This window comes from Strigops habroptila, chromosome 7, assembly GCF_004027225.2.
Source record: "Strigops habroptila isolate Jane chromosome 7, bStrHab1.2.pri, whole genome shotgun sequence".
Classification (NCBI taxonomy): domain Eukaryota; kingdom Metazoa; phylum Chordata; class Aves; order Psittaciformes; family Psittacidae; genus Strigops; species Strigops habroptila.
In genome coordinates this window covers 26,047,670-26,061,945 of record NC_044283.2, presented here as the reverse complement: position 1 = coordinate 26,061,945, position 14,276 = coordinate 26,047,670, and the positions used below count along the sequence as shown (strand labels likewise).

General features: G+C 36.4%; 1 protein-coding gene across 5 annotated transcripts in view; it reads left to right on the top strand.

The window, feature by feature from the left end:
• Nucleotides 1–14,276, top strand: part of KCTD8 (potassium channel tetramerization domain containing 8) — a 92,690-nt gene that overhangs the window by 14,911 nt on the left and 63,503 nt on the right. Inside the window, exons 2-4 of one of the 5 annotated variants that reach the window (XR_003992331.1) lie at nt 3,495–3,848; nt 4,892–4,929; nt 5,439–5,842. The exons of 2 other annotated variants lie outside the window; for them this stretch is intronic. Coding sequence is in view for 1 of the 3 variants with exons in the window: in XM_030492763.1 (XP_030348623.1) it covers nt 4,892–4,908 (17 nt within the window). In the remaining 2 variants the exon portion in view is untranslated. Of the gene's footprint in view, nt 1–3,494; nt 3,849–4,891; nt 4,930–5,438; nt 5,843–14,276 lie in introns of those variants that run through there. 2 more of the 5 variants (XR_003992332.1, XM_030492763.1) reach the window with 2 other exon arrangements.

Sequence of the window (14,276 nt, the reverse complement as noted above, 5' to 3'; positions counted from 1 at the left end):
GAAGCAACATAATAAAAAGATCTTCAGACAGGTCTTATGTCAGTTGTAGGTTGTCAAAACACTTGATGTCAATAAAATTATGTCTGTATGCCTGGTAATGTGTTTTCTTCTCTAACGTTACCTTCCTGGGCAGGGAATGTGTTGTTAAGGTACAGTATATTTCCACTGCATTCATGGTGATGGAGGAGATTGGGCAGATTGGTACTGATATCCTTGTTGTGAGCTCACCTACACCCACTTAGAGAAGGTTTGGATATTTTCTTGATGGTGTAAGCTAGTATGTCCCCTTATGTCCACATTAAATATGATACAAAACTTACGTGACACTGTATTCAAACCCCTGTGGCTTGGCTGTATTTTGCTTTTGGGAGAGTGGTGGAGATGGGTTTCCTAGAGAGGGGATGAAGGGATTCATAGGAACAGCAGCCACAGGGTTTCAGCACATCCCTTCCCCTCCTCCTAAGTGTGTGTGGTGACCTAGAAGCAGTGGATCATGGAGCGTAGCTCCTCAGGGATTTGCGTGGTTGGCCTTAGGACTACTTTCAGGTTCTTCTCCCAGCTTAACTGGTCTCGTAACTGCTTATGACTTATGTCATGAGCTTATATTTTATGTCCTGAGCTACAAGCTTTTCTTCTCAACTTTGAGGACCAAATAATTGTTTTATAAAGTTAAAGCCTGAAATTTATGTATGATCTTGTGAATCAGGAGCCTAGTATTTACTGTGCTATGTTTTCACTATCTTTTCAGTGCCCTCTGTACACCCTCATTTGTAGACTACCATTGGAACTACATTAGTAATTTAGCAACCCAGTATTCCCAAATCTAATATATCGTAATCTTATGCATTATACATGTATCTATATGTATCTACGTTTATCTATAATTTGTAATCTAGTTATTTAAAGAAGAGGCATTAGCTAGATTGTGACATCCTGGCTCAATGTTGTAACTGAGTCGTATTATGGTGGCTTCGGAGGCACATAAATACAGTTCTTTAAGAAAAGTATTTTTCCTTATAATGTTATTAACATGCTTTAAATACTTGGCAAGTTGCTTTATTTCTTCTTCTTTTTTTTTTATAACATCCATGAAATAAATGGTTGTACCAATACAGTTCAGAATATTGGCATGTCATATATAATTGTCATTATTTTGTACATTTAAAAAGAAGTTAAAGAAATACTTCAGTGTTCCATGGCATTATTAGAATGTTTAGAATGTTGAAATTGTTTGCAATATGACTCGCAATACAAAAGAATTCCTAAATTATTTTACACAAACTAAGAACTGTTTGTTTCATCTTGGTTCAAAGCTTCTTGAAATCTTTACAGTCAGTTCAGTGATTTAATATGTGTATGTAAAGACCCAGGGTATATACAGTTACCAAAATATAAATATTGATTTAGTAATAATTTTATGCAGTGCTAAATCCTACGTCAAATACATAAGAATTATGTTATCAAGTATAGAAGATTATACTAAAGTAACTCTGCTTTTTGTGTATTCTTTCTGACTTCTGCTTTTTAAATAGGATTTTCCCTCCAGATATTTCTAAGATAGTGATGTTCCAATCCTTATTGGATAGGAAAGTCTCACTGCCACATAAAGTTATTTTCTCTTTACTTCGTTGTTCTCCAGATTAGCAGTGTTTCTCCTGTATTGTTAGTAAGACAAAAATTGCCACATTTTTATGAGAATCCTGCTGTATGGACTTTCAGAGTCATTGATGCAGTTTGTGTATGATGATGAGGATGATATAGAGTATCTGCACCACCCAAATGGTATATAACATTGTCTTGCTATGGTTCTGGAAAGATGTAGACTACGGTGTTCCTTGAGAGCTTAAAAGCCTTGATTAGTACAGTGGTGATACAGAGATTACAAGTAATTGTAGAAATACTAAATAATATAAAAGTATTTACAATCACTATTGTTATGACAGCTCTGCAAGTTTTGTAAAATTGTCTATGCTCTGTTGGCTCATGTCATGTGTACTTAACTTCATCTGTACAAAGTTGGTCCAAGCAAAACAAATAAGATTCTTTTTATGCTCATTGAACAATTGTAAGTAATTGCCTTGGACACAAACCAGTGGAAACTTGGGGCTATATGGACAGGAATGTTCTTGGAAGACAAGAGAAAATCTTCAGCTAGTACAGATGCAGAGGCAAAACTCAGAAGTTCCTGGTTTTCTGGTCATGCAGACTATTATGTTGCAATGCTTTCCAGATCATGTGAATTAGAGAGTAAAATCTTGAAATTGTAAATTTGCAATGAAGTGTGTGGTAATTCAAAAAATCTCTTTTCTACCAAAAGATTCCTGCCATTACATACCATAGAATTGTGGGTTTAGTTTCACAGTTACTCCAAATGAGGCTACAGGGACTAAGTGCTCTGCTGAGCCTGTCTGACATGACACAGTACAATCAGTACATTGCAGTCCATCAGGTCAAGGAGTTTCCTATAAAAGAGAGGGTTTATGTGTGCTTTCATAAAGTAGAATGACTGCTGTTATGAATATGATGTGTAGGCATGTAAAATGTTTGATGGAAGCCGACAGAATTTAATCTGCCATGTTGCAAATGCTTTTTTCCTTTTTCTTTGTTATATTGATTTTCTACGCTAGATGGCAGTGCCTTAGCACTAGTGCATGATAGGGGAATTGATTTAATTTGTCCGGGAGGGCGGGAAGAAATCCTTCTGTTTCATGTTTTCTTTCACACACATGGCTCAAAGAATTGCAGATAGGAGACTGAATTATCATTAGCCACATATGGATGGGCAAAGGAAGATGCAAATTATTTCCCCTCTTCCTTTGTACAAATGAACCAGGCTTGAATTTGCCGTAGGTGAGATGAACTGGGGCTATCTCTCTGTGCTGTCCCCAAAGAACTGCATTCATAGAAACTTCACATGAAATGCTGTATTGAGTTAGAGCTGAGAGTGCATCCAGACTCTGAGCAGATTGCCTCACAGTTTTGAGCCATATGTTGTCTATACTGAGAAGTCAGTGAGAGAAAACACAGCTTCCTTCTCTTTCCAAGAAAACCAGGTGCTGGAGAGGTGGGGATGGGGAGCTGAGAACTGATGGGGTGCACCTGAATATTGCTGTGTTAGAGCTAGAAGACAGCCAGGGCATGTACATGCTGGAATGTACTCCTGGATGGTATGTTATATAAAAGACCGAAAGTTTACTAGGTTGAAGTATTTTAACTGACTGAAAAGTCTGTGGAACTCTGATGGTGAGGACTGAGGGCAGATCATGATTAGAAACAAGTGAGCTCTGGAAGTGTAAATGTGGCAGTTAGAGGTGAAAGCTAAAATCTGGAAGCTTTGAGTTGAAATTCAACCTAATTTTGAAATTAAGATACAATGTTCAAAATTTATGGATGAGGTCCTTAAAACTGCAGGTTATTAAAGCAAACAAACAGAAAAATGCTTTGTCTTTTTTTTTGAGTAGCCGGTGTTCATATTTTCAATCTTGTGTTCACAGGCTTGGAAGAAATCCTGCACCTAATCCTGTGAAAGGAGGAGAGAGGAGTTTAAAAAACAGAAAATACGAATAGGCTCTGCAGTTACAGTTGCATAATATTATCAGGAGAAATTAAATACCTTAAAAGACAAGAAACAGAAAAAAAAAAAAGAAGCCTGACATAGGAATGACTGATTGTATGAGAAACAGCTGAAAGAAGGTGTAAAAGACCCTTAAGAAAAAGATGTCAGGAAGTAAAGATCCACAAAAGAAACAACTTTATGTAAAATTCCTGAACAGTCTCTTCATCATGGATTTTGCTCAAAAATTATTGTAATTGTTTCAAGTTCCAGTCCAATTTATACTTAACAGGAGGTAAATTTGATTCAATACCTTTATCTTGCTCACTGGAGTTAAACATTTGCAAATCAGGAAAGCTCTTGCCCAAGGCTGGGAAGAATACTTCCATGAATACATTTACTTAAAGAAAATTTAACTAAACTTGGTATCTCCTGGGACCTCGCTGCATGCAGCTTCTGCCTTATTTATTCAGTTTTATTTTATTTTTTGCTACATCCCTACTGATTGAGCTAGATAAAAACAAATTGAAATACAGGAAAACAAATTTTCTCTCACTGGTTTTTACTGAATCTGCAGTGGTAGCTGAAATTTCATTAATGCTGCTGGAAGGCAGGCAGGCCAAAGGAATGTTTGCCTATCTTCTACCACAACATTCAGAGAAACTGAATCTTTTTGCAAAATATGTTGCTATTATTTGCTGTCATTTTTTGCATGTCACAGAAGGTGATAGTCCTGCTTATAATTTGTTACATAATTCTGCCAGAGCAGAAGACACAGATGGCTTGCTATAAAAATGCAATGCAAATTGTATTTGATAGTACCACTTAGATGATTCCTTATTAGTTAGGGGAAGCAAAAATGGTGCTGAATTGGAATTTGTCAGGAATTTGGTGCTAGAGAGTGAGCCTCGTGCTTGGGGCAGTTATGTGGGAGGTAGAGGTTTCCAGTTCTTCAAATCAGAGAGAACAAGTGATTGAATATAGACCTCCCACCTCTGAGATGAATTTTCTAATCACCGGGTTAGGTTGTTAAGGGAAATATCTGTTCATTTTACAACATTTTTTTTTTTCTTTCCAAATTTGAATATAAATATCTTGCCTTGAAGGCTTTCATAAAACAGAAACTCGTTTTCCAATTAGGCTTCTTCACATCAGTAGGAAGTGTGACACATAGTTGTTTGAGAAAAAAATGAGCATTTATATGAACAATATTATGCAGAAATTTGAACTTGGGAGATTTGTTGTTGAGTTTGGAGGGCTTGTTTTTATGTTCTGTCTTGGTTGGGTTCTCTTTCATCTTGTGGTTAAATGATAAACTGAGATTTTCCCTTTGTGCAGATCTTTGGGAAGTCTGAGAAGAGGAAGTCATATGGAGAGTAAGTGAATTCCTTCCAGAGTTTCAGTCTTCCTGAGCACATAGGTTCATAGGCTGCATGATATTGTGATTAAAACTTAGGTATTTTACCCAGGGAAGTTGTGGCTGCCCCATCCCTGGCCGTGTTCAAGGGCAGGCTGGATGGGGCTCTGAGCAACCTGGTGTAGTGCGAGGTGTCCCTGCCCATGGCAGGGGGTTGGAACTAGATGATCTTTAAGGTCCCTTCCAACCCAAACCATTCTATGATTCTATGTACAGTATTTGGAGATATAGGGGCCCTTTGGGTACCCCAATTTGTTATCACTGACATAATAGCACTTACAGAGTCTCCTCTAACCAATCTGTGTAGTATGCAGATCAAATTCCAGTTAAAAAAGAAGATAATTTGTAAACTTTTAATGTAAATACCAAAGGAACATGACATCTATATCTTAACAATAACTTGAATGTCTCATTAAAATCTGATTATCTCATCAGTAGTTCTGTAGTCATTTTCACTTTTTTTAACAGCCATGACCAGCACTTCATGAAACAACAGGAACCCTCATCTTTTTGTTCATGCAAGCCGAGAACAGCTCACTTTAATAGGAGATTTTTATCTTGCTCGCATGGCAGTTCCGATTAGATCTGAAGAACAAATGAATGACAGGATCCTTCAAACCACCCAAGTGACTTGTCTTTACTCATATCCATGATTTAATTGTAAGCATTAGGTTTGCCTTCAAGAATCAGGCTTTGTAAGCATAAGGACTTGCCGTTGTTTGTTAAATGTTAATACCCATAATTCAAACTTTGGGCTCTTCCAGACGATTTTCTTGAGTTTACTGTGGCTGTGTTTTTGAAAAATAAAAGCAAACAAAATGCCAAGGCTGTCCAGCTTTGATAATCTGTCATTCGTGAGGAAAACATTCAATGTGTTGCTTATGGGTTTGTACTACTGCTTCCCCTCCCCGGTATTTTGCTTGCCTCATTCTGGTTCTGAAATGTCAGCTACACCATAGTAACACAAGAGTTTCTACTCCTGCTAAATTAATATTAGCATTCCTCATTGCAGCTTTCATGCTGTCCAATCACTTATTTGTCAAGTTTTGCGGATTGCACTTGAATTACTCCAGCCATCATCTGGAAGATATCTTTCTGACTCATTTGAGTGGGGAAACGCATCCTATCATAAGTACAATTTGGAATGGCTTTTCTTGTCATAGTTATTCGTGAAAAATATTAATTAAGCACTCCTGTTGTCCTCCAAATTTTTGCCTTCCTTACTTGGACCTATACAGCTTTATCATAGAATGGTTTGGGTTGGAAGGGACCTTAAAGATCATTTAGTTCCAACCTCCATGCCATGGGCAGGGACACCTTCCACTAGACCAGGTTGCTCAAAGCCCCATCCAGCCTGACCAGGATGGGGCATCTGCAGCTTCTCTGGGCAACCTCTTACAGTGCCTCACAGTAAATAATTTCTTCCTTATATCTAATCTATATCTCCCCTCTTTCAGTTTAAAGCCATTATCTCTTTTCCTGTCGCTACATGCCCTTGTAAAAAGTCCCTCTCCAGCTTTCTTGTAGGTCCCTTTTAGGTACTAGAATGCTGCTGTAAGGTCTCCCTTGAGCCTTCTCCAGGCTGAACAAGGCCAGCTCTCTCAACCTGTCTTCATAGGAGAGGTGCTCCAGCCCTCTGATCATGGCCTTTCCCTGGACTTGCTTGAGCAGGCCCATATCCTGCTTAAGATGGGGGCCCTAGAGCTGAACGCAGTGCTCCAGATAGGGTCTGATGAGAGCAGAGTAGAGGGTAGAATCACCTTCCTTTTGATGCAGCCCAAGATACGGTTGGCTTTCTGGTCTGCAAACACACATTGCTAGGTCATGTTGGTCGTCTTCCTCTTCAGAGGCTTATAAATGAGTTCATTGTCCTTTCCACTGTGATAGTGCTTTTCTTTTACCTTTCTTTTCTCTTCTCTATTTTTGTGTATGTTTTGATTTTTGCTGTTAATATTAACGTCCACCAGTGTTTTGTCCTTGTGTTGTTTTTTCTTTCTTTAATAACCTTGAAGGTTTTGGGTTTTTTAATCCAAAAATCCCTGCTTCCTTATACAATTGCTTGTAAATTGAACACGTTGTTCTACCAGCACTTGAAGACTATGTACTCTTTTTTTTTTTTGACATGTAGTCCATGCTATCACACTTCGTTTCTATTAAAGTTAAAACCTGTAAAAGACAGCAGCTTTGGTTGTTTCTTAATTGTCTTTGTTTTCTCATCTCCATCCTGCTAGACATATGGAAAACAGCTGGTTCCCTTGTTTCCATTCCTTAACTATTACTTCCTATGGTAACATGCTGTTCCAAGTCAATGCAAGTTCTTTGGGTGGCATAATAGAGATAAGGAATTTGTATTTTCTTTCAAAAAATGCCATACTTCCTTTTTTTTTTTCTTTCGAGTGTTTAAAAATAGGGGCTGAAATACATATTTTTGTAATGCTTTCTTAATTTACTGCATTTACCAGTAAAATTCTGCAACACACTCAAAATTCTTCACTTCCATTTACTGCTTTTGGTTGCTGCCATAGATTCAGATCTTCAGTCCAGCTGAAAAGCCAAGCTGACTGCTAGAGAAAAGGTTCAAATGCAAGTGAAGTGAGAAACTTCTGCTATAGTCTGCAGAACTGCTGTGAATATGTTCGGCCAGTGGACCTACGACAGCCAAATTAGCTTTTTTCATGTTATCATTTTAACTGCCCTGGATTAATCACAGAGCCAGTACTCTTAACTGGCAACATGTGCAGATCCCTCGCTTTGTACATGAGGACAGTTTCTCATAGGATGCAGACTCTTTTCTAAAAAACTGAAGAGCTGATGGGCAGCAGGACCCCTCAGGATATCTGAGTTCCCACCAACCCACCTCTCCGGTCAACATTTTCCCACTGTGCTGGGAGATGCTCGCAGCAGGTCCAGCAAGTGTTTGGCCTTCTGATTTCCCATGCTTGCTGTGGCTACCTCTGTCATTCGGAAATCCACATTTAGGTGTCATTTTTTTGTTTAGCAAATGGCTGTTTCCTTCAGATGGAAAGCAGTTATGTCACCTTCCTATGTGAAGATCAAGACATATTCTTCAAAGGCTGGTACATGTGGTAAATTGTGGCTGCCCAGCAGACAAGTAGTAAAGGTTTATGCGTTTTCATTTCTTAAGACAGATACAAAAATAAAAAGGTAAAAAGATGAAATAACAGCTAATAAGGTTTTAGAGTCTATGTTTTTGTCTATTTTGTTGTTTGTTGCAGCTTTTAAACTTTCTGCCTCATTTCGGATCCACCAAAATACGTGTGAATGTACTATCTAATAATAGCAGCAAAGGTAGTGAGGTAGATTTATGCCACTGCTAGAAACAATACCTTATAAAAATGAAATGCAATAATTTCTGTGCTAATGTTACTACAGAATTATGTAATGAATTTTCTTTTTAAAGAAGTTTCTAAGAAATTAAAGGGAAAATGGCTGATTTTTCCCAACTTGTAAATTATTTTATTTTAAAAAAATCACAAAAAAAGCTATAATAAAAACTAATGTATATCAGCTATCTTTATGCCCCATCCCGTATTCTATAGACTTGATTTTCAGTTTTAGGTGTGTAATTATAGCATTGCCTCACTGTCATTTTAACTTTGTGAAATTTAATATTACAGTGAGTGTTTATGGAAAATACTGTTCTCTACAAAGATGGCAGGAGAATCATGAAGCATTAAAAATTCAAGAGGAATTGTTTAGGGAGAAGGGAAGATCGTATTCAGTTATGCCATTTCTTGAGAAGTCAATAACAAAAGACACAGGATGTTTATCTGGAATGATCACATCACTGTATACAGAAAGGACGCAAAAGCTGAACTGGCATTTTAATTTAAATATTCAAAATTGCTGGTCCTGAAGAACCCAGTTACCACTATTATATTTTTTCTTACTCCAGAAGCTTGTTACTGACAGTCTTCAGTTTGGGATGCTAAGTGTGGTCATCACACACTGTCCATCACACGGATGCTGTGTGTTGCTCACGCCTCACCACTGCTCCTCCATTTCTGACATTCGATACAGTGGGTAGCTTGCAGCAGCACTTACTCCTGGGTGTGGCATGGGCAAAGCCTTTTTGGAGACAGAAAGTCAGAGCAGACATAGAAGGCTGAAACAAGAACAAGGCGAGAGAAAGCTTTTCCATTTTCTAAGTGTCTAAGGTTGATTTAATTGATCAGCTGGTGGTACAAACCCCAGGACACAATGTATTCACATGTACATTCCTATTGGACTTGATGGACATGCCTAGTATCTTATCATTTTGGATCTTAGTGTACTCAGTTTCCTATTTGACATTTAAAGTGTCAGTTGAATTAAATCTTGCAAAACAAAACATCCACCGTATAACATTCCATTCCATTAGCTTCAATCCATACCTTTTAGTACTAATTGCTATTTTATTGTATCAGAGACCAATTGAAAATTACTCAAAACAGGCACAGATTTTTGTTTGACACAATGAAGAGGCAGAATGCCAATTTCTGCATGTTCTTCCCAAATCACATCATAGTTTTCCCTCCATTTGCAAGCCATGTACCATATATTTTTCTTCGTTTCTGTTTGTATTTTTTAAATCATTTGGGCTGGGGGTGATGTAAATTTTTATTATTTGAAGTATTTGCCAAAAATCTGTAGGCAAAGTTTGCTGAATTTGTACTCTGAGTTTTTAATTCTCCTTTACCTGGCTGAAGGGTGGAACTTGTTTCCAACTGTGATGTTTTTTGGAAAAGGAAATCAGAAATCTTGCTTTATTCCTTCCAGCTTACAAAAGATTTCGAATCTTCCTGAAGGACTTGGTTTAATGGTGGACTTCAGAGTGTTAGGTTAATGGTTGAACTTGATGATCTTAAAGGCCTCATCTTTTCCAGCCTAAGTGATTGTGTGGTTCTATGACTTTAAAATATGATTTTGTAGCAGATGAAAATGGACTGTCTGAAAAGAAAAAGAGAATTGCTTCTTAGGTTTCCATAGTAACATGAGTAGAATATTTGCAAAAGTTTGATTTTATTACATGGTTCTGTTGTCTGGTATGAATAGATCAGTTTGGCATCATGAGTTTTGCTTCACGTTTTACTGGGCTCTGACTCGTCATGGCAGTATAGACAGCAGTCAGTGTGACGTGCAGATGAAGGCGGTAGTGTTCAGTGGCAGTGTGTGTAGACAATTTAACTTCTCAATGTCATAAAAGTTTTATTCACCTACTATATTTATTGAATGGAGGAGCTTAGTGAAGAAAGCTGCAACCTTTAGCGTCATTACAGACCCGTTATGAAAAACATAGCATAATATATAAGGTTTGAAATCCTGTTTCTTTTTCTTAAGTATTGGTATTGCATATCTTTATGTTTCAAAATTGCCAATATATGTTGCCTGTTTGTCGACATAAATATACACCTTATTGATGTTGTGTTCTGTGGGAGTAAAATCTCTGAAAACTAATACCAGTGGAGCTGGTGTAATTGCTGGAAATACAGCAGTGTGCCCCAAACCTGTGCATTCATAATTGCTTAAGTAGTTATGCCTAGGACAAGTATGAAGGAACGGAGGCAGCTGAGGTCTGACAAGGATTCAGTTGCAGTCTGATGCATTTTTACATACTTCAAAGCATATGTAAATAAATAGGATACAATAATAATTTTATTTCTGTGAGCTAAAATGCAGTTGATCACACTCATTATGATGTGGTCTGCAAAGATTAGAGATTCTCAGTTCTTTCTGGTGCAGCTGCGTGGGAGGGGAGTGACAGTGCCTTTATTCTTCTTATCACAAGATCAGTCTTTCTTCCCACAGGGTAGTAGTGAACCTTAATTTTTGTATATAATCCTGCATCTCCTTTTGTAGGAAAGGTAAGGTAACCCAGATATTATCCAAACATTTAATTAAAGAACAAATTACAATTAGTAATCAAATATCACAAAGAATTGGATGAGGTGGATTATTTGCTCTCTCAAACTTAATTTAGGAATGCATTCTGTATTTTAAGACAAGGGTAAAGATAAGATAATAGGTTTTGTCTAGTAACACACTGAGACGTCTTTAGCTTTCTGTTTTATTGCTCTCCTTGTGCAACTTTCAACTGTACTAGTTGTCTTGTAGAAAGTAGGACATAAACGTGGGAGTGACATTCCAGATGCTAATGATCTATGCCTTTGCCTTAATAAGTAAATGTACATCATCCTCTTACTATATCTGTATCAATTTAAAACCTGTCACTTTTTTCACTGTCACTATTTTTGTGAAACCACTTTAAAATGTCAGGCTTTAGCTTTAGTCAGAGTCAGTTTATTCTTTTTGTTATGTGCTGATGCTGATACTGCTTCAATTTAAATAGGTCTTTTGTTCCATTATAAAGAATAATCATACTTATTCTATGTGTTGGTTTGCTAGAATGAACAAGATATGATTTTGTCATGTACTATTATTTGATAGGGTTGCCATTCTTCTTATCTTTCTAGTAGCTTTATTTTTTGCATCTGATCCTGTTTAACTGTTCATCATCTGAAGAAAGATTGAATTGTATAGAGTACATTCGATGAGATTTTATCATTGCTGAGGCATTTACACATTTTAGGATAACATTTGTTATTTTTACAAAGCCATATCATGCAGACATTAATTTACCCAATTAAGATAGTAATGTCTTTCTCTTCGTCTTCTCCAACTGAGAAATTTCTTGTCATTAGCCTAGCAGTGAGTTCACTTAGTAGCATTACATTTCAGCCCATTAGGTTTCACACTATTTCTTTTATGATACTCTGATTTTAGCTTATTGACTTGCCTGAACTCTCTATTGTCTGGAAGAGAACTTGATCTCTTCTGTTTCTGTTTGGTTTTGTGGTTTCTTTTTTTCTTCTATTTTCTTTTTTGTCTATAAGCTGTCTTTTTGCAACCATAGTACAACCATGCTGAATTCCTTACAGCCTAGAGATCCAGGATAGTATGGCCAGAGTGAATGCAAAGCTGCTTTTTAAAGAAAAACAATTTTCTTTCTGTAAAGTATTTCTTCGACACATGGTTCTACTGGTTACTTGAGTGGGGTAGTCCAGATACTTTTTCGTATTGCTTTAGATCCAGTCTTGTTTGTCATACTGTGCAGATGCTTCAACAGTCAGTTTCCATTGGTTTCTTGGCATTATTTTTATAAGAATATAAACCATATAAACCTATGTTTTTGGTTTCGTTTTTGTTTTTTAAATATAGGAAATTTATCGGGGAATAGAGACCTTTAACAATAACTTTTGTACATCTTTTATATATATCTATCTAAGCTCAACACCTGCTAAAATTACAAAGGAATTTTTGGAGGACGATTTCTATAAAAGGCAACAGAAAATCACTGACAGTGGGGTTTTTGGTTGCACAGCAAAACATCAACATGCTACAATACACAGGCTCTACTTTCTGTGGTGTGTTTATTCCATCAGCAGATAATACTGACAGGCAGGACAGCTGACATTCTGATTAATCTCACTTTATTTTATGTAGAATTAAAAGCAACTGTAGATAAGAGCAGCTAACTGTGAGATTTCTGAAGTTTCTTTTTGACTGTTCTGGTGCATAAACTGCTGTGCACTCTGTAGCTATAAAATCTCCTTGCTCTTTGAAATTGCCGAAGCTACTTTAGAAACAATGTGAAGGGCACTTTTAAAAAGAACCTAAATACTGTAAGCTAAAATTCCTGACAACGTGACTATCATAAACATAAGAGGAAAAAAAATAGCATTTTTCAAAATTTGAGTGCAATTTTGTTTTTCCTCAGGAAATGTCATTTTCCATTTTTGAGTTTTTCAGTACACTTAAGCCCTGATCTTTTATCTCAGGTGTTAACAGAAGGGGAGGAGGAGCCATAGTGAATACCAAAGTGAGCTGTGGGTAAAATTCATCTGAGAATAAAAGAACAGCAGAACACTTAGTGGCATTTATCACAATTTTCTAATTGAAAATTATATTAGATATGGAAATCTTATAAGTACAGTTTAGTGTTTTTTTCAAGATAATTCATTGGTTATACAATTTGGAATAACCTGGAAACTGAGCAGGCCTACTATGAATCTGTGTTACATTTGATTTTCAGTTACCAAATAATGTGCTTTGTCACGAAGAAAACCTCTCCTCTTGTGTACTAAAAGGTCTAGAGTGGTTATGTTAGGATCAGTAATGTTCAAAAGTGGAAGAAATAGGTCTGTCAGACTTTCACCCTTTCCTGTTCAAACCAGTGTTTCTTGTATTTTAAAAATTTAGAAAGTGCTTAAGATTGTCACTAATGTATTTTTTTAAAGAGGACTTTTTTATTAAAAAAGAAAAGTGGGTTATCTATGAGAACATAATATATCAGACAGTTTGACTTAGAATCTCAGCATAAACTGAACTCATATATATGTGTTTCCTAAAGTGTTTGTGTTTTTTTTCCAATTTGTATATGCTTTCTTGGGTAAGAATCTTGGGCCATACCATTACATGTAGCTTGAATAATTCGTAACATTTATGCTTTTCATGATTTAATATTTGCTGCTCTGTGGATTGTTTTGTCCTTTAGCTTAATATAAAATTACTTTAATTATATCTTGAACTCCACTTGTTCCTCTTACTGGAAGCTAAAGACACCCATTAGAAAGGAATGCTACATTTCCAATAAAAATTGAGCAACAAATTTGATACCTACTGTGAGTGTTCAGAGAACTGCTCCCAACTGTGACATTAATATTGCACTGTTTATCAGGAAGGTAACTTGCTGAGTTATTTCAAGTTAAAGGCCAGGATTATTTCCCACTGTGATAATAACAGTATAGATCTTTGCACAAAAGTATTGGTCTAATTATGTTTTTAACTAGGCTGCTAACTATGGTAGCCATACAGCTACATACGTTAGGGTTAAAATGACTTTACATTTTACATTTGGCCCTAAATTTTCCTGTTTTAAAAATATAGTTTTAAATTTTTACACAGTACGTTGTTGCCTTGTTTTTGAATTTTATTGTTACTCAACTTTAATGTACTGATTTGAGAAAATCAGCTGCATAGAATTCTTAAACATTTGAATGGTTTAAAAGCAAAGTATATTTCTTTTGTGTGTTAAAGAATGGTACCAATTATATGATTTATTAAATGTTAGTAATTTTAAGGGGAAGTATTTAGCATGTCTTAGCGTGAAAAGTGCATTCTATGTTGTAGTTTGTCAGAAGACTACATTTTGCAGGAGTAAATAAAAAGTAACATTAAAACAATATTTAGTCAACTAGGCAGTATATTCAGCAGCACTCTTCAGTCATATTTCATGTTTGATAGCTA